This window comes from Cyclopterus lumpus, chromosome 11 (genome assembly GCF_009769545.1).
Source record: "Cyclopterus lumpus isolate fCycLum1 chromosome 11, fCycLum1.pri, whole genome shotgun sequence".
NCBI classification, from domain to species: Eukaryota; Metazoa; Chordata; class Actinopteri; order Perciformes; family Cyclopteridae; genus Cyclopterus; species Cyclopterus lumpus.
This window is the reverse complement of record NC_046976.1, coordinates 15,362,984-15,372,945: the sequence shown is the minus strand read 5'-3', so window position 1 is coordinate 15,372,945 and position 9,962 is coordinate 15,362,984. Positions and strand designations below refer to the sequence as shown.

General features: G+C 39.9%; 1 protein-coding gene across 1 annotated transcript; it reads left to right on the top strand.

Annotated features, from left to right (window-relative positions):
* The first annotated feature begins 2,338 nt into the window (after window positions 1-2,338).
* edn2 (endothelin 2) lies at window positions 2,339-4,600 on the top strand. Its single transcript, XM_034545247.1, has 5 exons — window positions 2,339-2,495; window positions 3,090-3,243; window positions 3,415-3,531; window positions 4,121-4,204; window positions 4,320-4,600. The coding sequence occupies exons 1-5, from the start codon at window positions 2,426-2,428 to the stop codon at window positions 4,417-4,419; spliced, it is 525 nt and encodes a 174-aa protein (XP_034401138.1). The 5' UTR covers window positions 2,339-2,425; the 3' UTR covers window positions 4,420-4,600.
* The last annotated feature ends 5,362 nt before the right edge of the window (window positions 4,601-9,962 follow it).

The following is a 9,962-nucleotide window of genomic DNA, read 5'->3' as shown; positions in this document are numbered from 1 at the left end:
TAAAAATACGGGTCCTTTCTGGAAGCCATGGTGTAAAACATTTTTATAAAAAAATATTTATGAAAGATGCATTTGTGTTACTAAAATAAAATTGGGCAAATAGTTACTTTTAACAATACATAATAACAGATAACGGATGTCATTAAGATAAAGATGTTTAAATGAAAGAGAAACGTGGCTAATAGGTCAAAGTGGACACAATATACAATCTGCAGCATAGAGTATCACACAAATAATAATTAAAATGTTGATTACTGTAATGTATTGGCTGATTGTTGTGATATGAAGCCTTTAAAGTCAGTAGAATAAAATAAATAATTTGTATTTTAAAATACATAGACGTGTTCTTTGCATCGACCACGTTGTTGTCAGTCTCATTCCAAGTTTATCAATCCATCCATTCTTCTCTGTGGTATCCTGTAAACAGATGGACACACTTCATTAGTTCATTTTGACCTGTGGATTTTAATTATATAACCCATTCACTACAGATGAAAAGAATAACAACTCCCGAAGAGTGTTTGCATGACTTACTGGAACTGTTTAGACGGTACGGGCGGCCAGCATTTGGTCAAATTCATGATATCTGTTTTTGTCACTGTCAAGAGAGAGGCAGTGTAAACTGATAGAGAGAGTGTGTGTGTGTGGTCTGTGTGTGTGTGTGTGTGTGGGGGGGGGGGGGGCAGGGGGTTACAGAAAGCTGATGTGGCAGCCGGCTGCGTATCTCTTTACGAAGGTCAAAGCATGTTACACGCTTAGATACGGTTTCTGTGACAGTGTCGGGCCGAGTGGGACGATTGTGCCATGACCTCATCTTCATTTCCTGCGGGGGGTGGAGGGGGTGAAGCCAACAGCTTGACTTCACCGTCGTCATATCAGGCCGCGTGGCACATGCAAGCTCCTCTGTCTGTTTCAACTGCTCATCTCTTCCTCTGCCGCCTCCAGCCTCATCCGATGCCTGCATGCCCGACGTCTCTGGAAAAAGAAAAAGGAAAGAAAAACACAGGGCAGGTCATGGCCTCACACAACCTCCTGTGTCAATGACAGTCGTCTGCTGCCGGACTTGTTTCCAAAATGATTTTTTAAATTATTCTGCATGACAGACTCCAGCTTGCTGGTTCAACAAATAATAACATTAATCAAGAGAGGCAGTTTGCAGATTTCTCGATTTCCCCCATTAGAATTCACAAGCTGTTTGTATTACAGTATCGTGGAGTTGCACGCAGCGACTTTAAGGACATTTTCTATTGTATTTCAATTAAATGTTCGTTAATGCATATTTCAGTAGTCATTTCTTGAAGCTTCCATATATGGTGGATAGACAATTCAGTACAGTTGTAAATAAATGAAAAATGACTTCATGTTTTCTATAAATATTTAATATTTTTGTTATTGCTTTCACTAGTGATGATCACTTTCCGTGACACTTGAAAAAACACCACGTCTGATGAAGCCCATGAGATGCAACTAAAGGCTCAAGAACCAAACGTGCTTTGAATACATGTATTAACAGTTTTAAATCTGCCTGTGATTGATTTGAACATGTGTGTAAACAGTTAATTTACATTTTTTACACTCTGGGGATTTATTCATGTGTGTTTGTTCATAGTTTACGCTATATATATATATTAATTGTCTTGGATTATTATTCTATATGTACAAATTAGTGGTGCAGTGCAACTAAGTACATTTACTCAAGTACTGTACTTAAATACAATGTTGAGGTACTTTAATTCACTATATGTTGGAAGCCAATGTTGCATTTCTTCACTCAATACTTATTTGAATTAAATCAACTAATAATTTAAAATGTTTTGTATTATAATAATAATCATAATAATAATACTTCGAATTTATATAGCACTTTTCTAGACACTCAAATACGCTTAATGTCTTTTACTGATCATTATGATTGATGAAATTACCCAACGGTATTCATGAGTAGTTGAAAGTATCTCCACCTTTATCAGAGACAACATTATAGATGCTTACACATTAATTCATCTAAAATCTAAAGCAAAACAATACTTACAATTAAATTCCTTATGCTGAACTTCAGCCTCTTTAGTCCACCTGTAAATCCAACATGTTGTCACTGCCCTTCTCGGCCTTTTGGGGGCGCTGATGGGACTGTTTGTTTAGGTCACTGCTGGAATGTGAGGAGGGCAGGTGGAGTGTGGGTGAGCGCGCGTGTGTGTGTGTGTGTGTTTGTGTGTGTGTAACAATACTGCTCCGAGTGACGAGTACACTGAGGTAGGAGGGCCATCATGATATCACTCGCAGGGGGGTGTATAAGTAGATGTCCTGGCAAGACAGTGAACACAAAGCACCTGTTGCAGCTCCTCAGCGTAAAGACTCGTCTACACCTCCTGGAGCGTGTCAACGGACTGCTGCTGCTTCTACACATCAGAACATCAGACACAGGATGAGGACGATGGCTTCTCTCGTGTGCAAGACGCTCACTTTATTCTTCGTCTGCATGGCTCTGCAAGAGAGTGAGTAACTTTTATTTGGTTTCTTGGAATTCTAGATTAGTTTTCTGTGTAAAAAAAACAAGATAGATTGTAGATTGTTAAAGTGTACATTTTCTTTCATTATGAATAATTTTTTTGAGGGACATGCAATGAATTATCAGTTATCTCTTGGCTGGTGTAGGTAAAGGTTGGAGGGTTTGAGGATTTGTAAAAAATAGTAAAAACAGCACAAATTAGTTTGGGCATAAGAAGAAGATGCTTGTATGACACTCCTACCTCTGACTCTTTTAGTAATCACAGAAAGTACAATACAAGAGCTGTGTTCAACCTTCCAGGGAATATTTACCTTTGATAACCAACCTCTTATTGAAAAGTAATCACTTTGCTGCTACAGCATTATTGATATGACCACTTCTTGCAGGGATGTTTGACTTGGATTACGTTCCTTGATTTTTAATACAATAAATATTTTCCACCATTAATCACAACTTCATTTGTTTCACTGCACGAGTAGGTGTTAACCCACCAGGTGGATTTCTTTGTGTTTACATGTGATAGTCACAAGGAAGGATTAGTTGGCACTTTTTAATCTCTGGATCCTTTATCTTTTTCTAGGTTGTGGACTCCCGTTATCAGACCGGGCAGAGCTGCCAGCTCAGGCTCCAAACAAACACAGAGTCAGGACCAAACGCTGCTCCTGTAACAGCTGGGATGATAAAGAATGCATCTACTTCTGCCACCTGGATATTATCTGGGTCAACACACCAAGGTGAGGCATCAGAGGACTGCAGACATACACTCAGGGAGCTGTTTTTTTTACTAAATTTGGATTTGGAGTAAACCCTAACCCCAACAGCACCCTGTGACGGTTTTGAAACTAATTCCAGATCCCTCATGCTTTCTCCAACCTTGTCCTAATATGTTTTGTTTTCCTTTACAGTAAGCTCCTTCCTTATGGCCTTGGAAGTCCCCTGTCTCGTCGTCGGCGCCGTTCAGCGATGCGATGCGAATGCCTCGACCGAGCCGATAAAACCTGCTCCGGCTTCTGCCATGCAAGGTAACCCGCCCTTCCCCTTTAATCTACCTAGACCTACAACAAAAGCAAGACTGTCCGATCCCGTACACGCTTCTTTGGATGCTCGATAGTATCAATGCACGTGGATGTCGACAATGCGTCAGAGTGGAGGCAAAATGATTCAGTGTGTGATAATGTAACAACAGTATAAGGGTAGTAGTCACTGGGCAAAGAACTGCCCACGTTTCCTTGGAGGCCTTGAACGAAATTACAAAGAAATTCTGCTATTTTTAGAAAGTTTAGATTACTGCTTTTGTTTAAGGAAACGTTTGTTGCGTCCTTGAGTTATTGCGTTCATGAAACCACAAGTGTGGATTAGTCAGCGCCTCTAGATGTTATCGTAGGTGGTGTTTTTTGGATGGCGCGCCCTGCATTCCTGCCCACAAGGCGTCTTGAGATATATTAGTTTGGAATTCCCAGGAAATTGCTTATTGGACCATGAACGTCTGTTTTTGCTTCAATTAACCTGATAATGCCAGACCGACTCCTCAGTTTGTAGAGGTTTAATTCCCAGAGGCATTGGGAGGCTTACGTGTCCTTGTTTTAATGCTGTTCTTGTATCTCTCAACAGCTCAAAGACTCCGAGGACGAATGTCGTGGTCCCATTAGTGGAGTCTGCAGGCACAGACAGCAACACATTGCTGGAATCTTTCAGGTACGTGAAGAGGATTTAAGGATCAAGTTTAGATCCTTATTGTGTTATAGTGTTTGATGGGCATTTATAGAACATATGAAGCTTACCGTTTTTTTTCTCTTGTTCTTTTTTGCAGATCTGTGGTCAAGTCCAACTTTGCGATCGCAAACAAGGTTCCGTCATCAAACAAGAACCCGGGTGGAGTAAACAGACTGAGCGGCAGAACGAGGAGGTAGAGGACGGAGCAACCACCAGAAGAGGTCACACCTCCATGGATTCAACCTCCCATGGGCCGGAGACCCCTCCAGCTACCTTCAGTGCCAGCATCAGGGTTTTGAAATGGTGTCACGAGTCTCACCTAACTCTGGGGATGTGGAGGTGGAAGGATGGCAGGAAAAAGAAGGAGCGGGTCAAGCATTTGATCAACAAAAACAGAGCTTCGGAGGACTCGCAAGCCCAACGAGACAAAAGCCCGACAGCAGGAACAATGCTGGGTGGAGACGTGGAGAGTTATTTCTTGAACTCTCATTGAACTCAACAACAGATGCCAAAAAAAAAAAATCCATTAAAGCCAAGGACATGGAAAATGGCGTCTGTCCTTTTGGGGAACCACATCAAGAACGTTTACAATGACTAACCAACCAGTCGCCGATCCACGGTTCTTTTGTTTTTGTGAGCACACCTGGGACTCGTCTGATTGGACAGTTTTAAATCCAGAATTCACCTGCACTGAAGATTATAGAATCGTTATAAATCCCAGAGTCATATCAGCTCTGTACTTAGTTGGGAATTGTTTGTCAATGTTTACTCTAGTGTCCTTGATATTAATATTTTATATTCCTCTGTATCAGAGCCGGAATCTGCTGCTCTACCAAGTCTTTAGGGCAAATAAGCAAATTGCTTTTTAATTAATTATCAGGCAGTACTTGAAAGGGAGAGCTTGTTCACTCTTGGCACATATGGCCTCAGTGAAATGAAGGTCATCTCTTTGGAATTTATCTCACAAACAATTAGCTTTATACAAGGTCTATTGTCAGCTCTGACACACACACATAGTCACTCACTTTCTGCTCGCATAACAACAACATTAGGTCTATTGTGTTGGCCCAAGTGTTTATTGCATAGCTCCAGTTTAATGTTTTGATTTAAGATAAGCCAGAAGGTTTCAATGCCTTGCAGCTTGCCAAAAAATGCAACAATTGTTTTTCTCTCCTGACAAATGTTCACTTAATTCCTTTGTAATTAGCCACTGGGAAACAATGACTCTCGACTTGTGTTTTGCACATCAAAAGCTATTTGTCTGGGGCCTGCACTTTTTTTATTTACCATAAACCATTTACTCCATCTGCCGTTTTTGATTGTAGTCAACTCACAGACACATGGAAATATAAACATTCTTTGTCCCTGAAAATATCCATCCTCAAATATCTCAATGCTGTATATGATGGACAGTTTACCACTTTATACATTTACCGCTAAATGTTGAATTGTATATATATATTTATTTATTCTCTAACTTATTCAGAGATGTATTTATATTTGTATGAATGATGCACTGAACTTTGTATGAGAAAATAAAAACTCAAGGAAAGATTCCGTCGCAGATTGGTGATTTTATTATATCACTTTGATAATTAATAATAATAATAATAATAATGCATTTAATTTATATAGCGCTTTTCATAATACTCAAAGACACTTCACATAATTAAAACATCCTAAAAGCTAAAAATAAATAAATAAGAATAGCTAAAATACAGGTAAAAACAAATAAAACAAATAAATAGGGACTTTTGAGTCGCTCAAAATTAGCTGCTGTGTCATTCACTCGATCTTCAGCTACGAACTGCATGTTACAGCAAACACTTTGAATTATTTGAACTATTGTTTAAACTTATTCAATACTACAATGACAGTTTGCACTAAGGGTTTACCACAGATTCATGTTCACTTTTATTTTATTATCGAAAGAAATACTGAACTTCTTCTAGGAACATAGGTACTGACACTGTACACAACACATTATATCAATTTATTCACATATGTTCAATAAACATCGACCCTAATTGTTAATGACTTAACTCTTGTCCTTATACATCACCATTGAACATAAGGGGAAACGTCCAAAAGAAAAAAGATTGGATTTTAAAAAAGGTATAATACTATCTTGACCTTGTTTATAAATTATATCCTAATATTTTCTTCTTCTTTCATCCAGTAAGAAATTAAAAATAATGGAAATTAGCTTTTTAGTTAATCGAAAATTCAAGAAGGCCAGTAAATCATTTCATGTTGGTTGAGGTTTAAATTAAGTTCTGTATGATTATGATGTGATTCATTGTGAACAAATATAATCATGAACAGAAGCCCTGAAGGACACCAAAAAGCCTCACACTTTAAAAGATTCACATCTAATGTTTGGTTCATATAAAACACACTCTTAAGCACAAAAAAACTCTTGAAAACGAGAGCCTCAGACATGATGCGGAGCGATTAAGGTCTGAAAGTTTGAAATCCTTGAGTGCGGGGATTGTCCCTGAAAATCAGATTAAACTGCAGTGTGATGTATCCTACTTTCACAGTTCATTAAAAAGGGCAAATGCAGTACATTAAAACCATAAACCCATTTGACCAATTTTTTAAACTTGTAATTGAAAGGAAAAAAGATGCTGACCACAGCTGCCAAATGGGCTGCAATGTAATCAAGCAATTCCACTAACAGTGGACCGGATCAAGAGAAAGGTAAAAACGTTTTATTTCTCTGGAGATCCTTTCCATAATGCGGTCGTTGGCAACATTATGGACGTACACTTTCCCCAATCGATTACACAGCGGCTCATTTGAGAGCTTGGGGCCCGTTTAGCAGCTGCAGACTAAAGCGTTCTCGCTCAATAATAAACCAATTTCAACTTCACTTAGACACCAACACATGTTTAAAAATACAGAATACTTTAAGTCCATTAAAAAGAGCGTGACATTGAGATCCTGCGTTACAACCTCTTTGCAACGCAGCTCTTTTCCCTCTTGACTCTACCTGTTTTACATTATACCATAATGGACCTGCAGCCTAATAATACTAATATTAATGCACTTATTCTCAAAGAAATAAAAGGGAACCCAAATTGTTGCAATGACATGTCAGTGTGACTGACAATGTTTCAACTTGAGCAACACTTTTGCACGCTTCAGGGAGCTTCATAAACATACAGATATGATGAGGGAAAAGGAGATAATGGAGGAAGATAACAGAAAGAAATTGAGTTTTGGGCTGAATTAACACAAACGGTCCAGTTGACAAACTCTCCCAAATGATCAGAGATGAAGATGTGCTTCTCTATCTGTGTGAACGCCCTTTTAAAGCCTGTCACCGACATGCAACGTCCCCCATGCGGGTCCTCCTGATGATGCACTGATGATGCAGAAGGACAGGAGTCAAAATCCAATCCATCTGTGAGCCTTCATCTTTACAGTTTGACCAAACCACATGTGTGAAAGCACCCTCTCCGACAGTGTTGTCGTCAAATAGCACTGGGAACTGGCTAAGGGCATGTTTTTTAGATGGAACTGGGTGAAACAAAATCATATGATTGGTTGAGAGCGGCACGTGCGTCACACACGGCCGTGAGTTTGTAGCTTCGCACGACCGGCCTGTTGAAGTCTGTTGAACCCTGTCGCTCATGGTTCTTTTACTTCACTTTCTTTGTCATTGCTCAAAGTTTGTAATATTGCCAGAAAAGAAGAACGGTGACATGGTGTAGTTGGTCATTGCTCAATAAATGTTGCTTCTTAAAAGACTACAGTATAACAATGGGTTGAAAGACAGATGTGAGGTGAACTGTAGAACAACTTCCACCATAAAAGTCTAACTTCAATCTTGTTCCATGCAGAATTAAATTGATGGATAACCCCATATAAACATGAATTATGATCAGGATGGCTACCCAATTCATGTTGCTGTCATTAAAATACTTGTTCCTGTTCAAGCCTTCACTTCAGCCTGCAGAAAAACAATCAGGTGGGTCGACTTTGAAGTCGGGCTCAACGTCTCACAACAGAACGGACACACAGTTAAAATGCTGGATGGAGTATGTGTTTACTACATGGAGCATTTATATGTACACAATGTGCTCTGGTTATTTCTTCATGGTGTTGAGTCTGTCCCTTTTTTGCTCCACACACTGATGTTTACTTTAGATAGGCTTTTTCTGCAAGAGGGACGTGGAGCGCGGAGAGAGTTTATTATGGAGGATGTCAGAGGCTTTCATTTACCTTCAGGACGTCCCAGGTGACAGGTCAAGTGTTTAAGGAATGACAGATGATAAGAATAAACGGGTTAATCACAGTCAATCACAGGTTATTAATATGATGTTTGTTTTTTTGCTTGTATTTTATGTGCAGTGTTTGTGTAAGACTATAGGAGCGGAGGTGTTGTCGGATGCAAAACGTAGTGATAACATGCACCTGTGTCTCCATTACTCAATCGAGTGACATCCTAGTTATTTACCCTGACGTCAGGAAGAACTCAGACAAGCCAGCGGCCACTGCAGAGTGTGAAAAAGCTGACTAAGAATGAAAACAGGATGCTTTTTCTGCATTCCTCCCGAATTCCTTCAGCGCAGGAGAGAACCGGGAGCGGAAAAGAAACAAAGGAAAAACAGAAGCATGTCTGCTGTTTGCGCAGGGCACTGATATGGGATGGATGGATGGGGGGGGAGGTTGAGATTGCATCCTTAATCACACTGTTGTCATAACACTAGTTGCATTGTTTTGGATTGTTTAGGTCCTTATTCCATGTTGTTGCCCCCATTTTTTCTCCCTGAAATGCTGGCTGATAATAAATCACGATTGTGTGATTATAATTGTTTGTGAAAGTCTCACTGTGCTCCAGCCTTTTTCTTTGCATACAGACATTTGTGCTTAATGTGCATTTAGCGATCAAATAACTTAATTTAGGGACTGTGTGGAAATGACTATGGTGGGGAGCGGTATTACATCTATACGCCTCATTTAGTTGTGATAAAGTTCAGCTAATTGGTCATTAGAATTGCAGATATTCAGTCTGCAAGCAACTATTATACCCTAATACATTCATGGTGGAGACATAAAATAATGAATTACATGCCATTATTCAATTGCACATTTTTTGAGTGAGGTGTTGATGGACAGTGTCCATGCACTGTACAATTTAGGTAAAGTATAGTGAGAGCCGTCAGAAGAAGGTTTTTGAACTCTTATTCTACATTTCTTGAGGGGTCAGCCAGTCGAAGGTGACGTGGAGGTAGAGATCAGTTATGGTGGTAGAACCGACTCAGCTGAACGGCCACTCCATGCATGAATGTATGTGAGTTTTGGAAAGCTTTTGCGAAGCTCACACTGATTTGGCCTTAGTGAAGAAGTCAGTTCGGAACAATTTGTGACAAAGCGATCGCTTTCTTTGAAAGACTTCACAGAACATTGACATTCACACCAAGAACACTCTTCACGGTCAGACACACGGCTGTCTGTTTAGTTTTACACTGACACACTTATGGAGAGACCAAAGGTGAGCTGAGTTTGGCGTTACACACTGACTTCCTGTTTGCAAGGAACCAAACTCCTCTCTGAATGCAGGGCAGAAACCGCAGAGGCTGCTTTGTGCAGAGGGTGGATTAATATTTAATACTCCACACCAGCGACAGGAGATCGCTTGACTCATCAATTGGTGATGTCATCGACACGGACAATCTCCAAAAGAGGAAACTGTTTTGCATTTCCACCTGCAGACAAACACGCGGAAGTC

Excerpts from the sequence above, each read along its gene's own strand:
- edn2 (XM_034545247.1), top strand. The coding sequence starts at position 2,426 with ATGAGGACGATGGCTTCTCTCGTGTGCAAGACGCTCACTTTATTCTTC. Across the intron at positions 2,496-3,089 it reads CTGCATGGCTCTGCAAGAGA|GTTGTGGACTCCCGTTATCA; the intron begins GTGAGTAACTTT and ends ATCTTTTTCTAG. Across the intron at positions 4,205-4,319 it reads ACATTGCTGGAATCTTTCAG|ATCTGTGGTCAAGTCCAACT; the intron begins GTACGTGAAGAG and ends TCTTTTTTGCAG.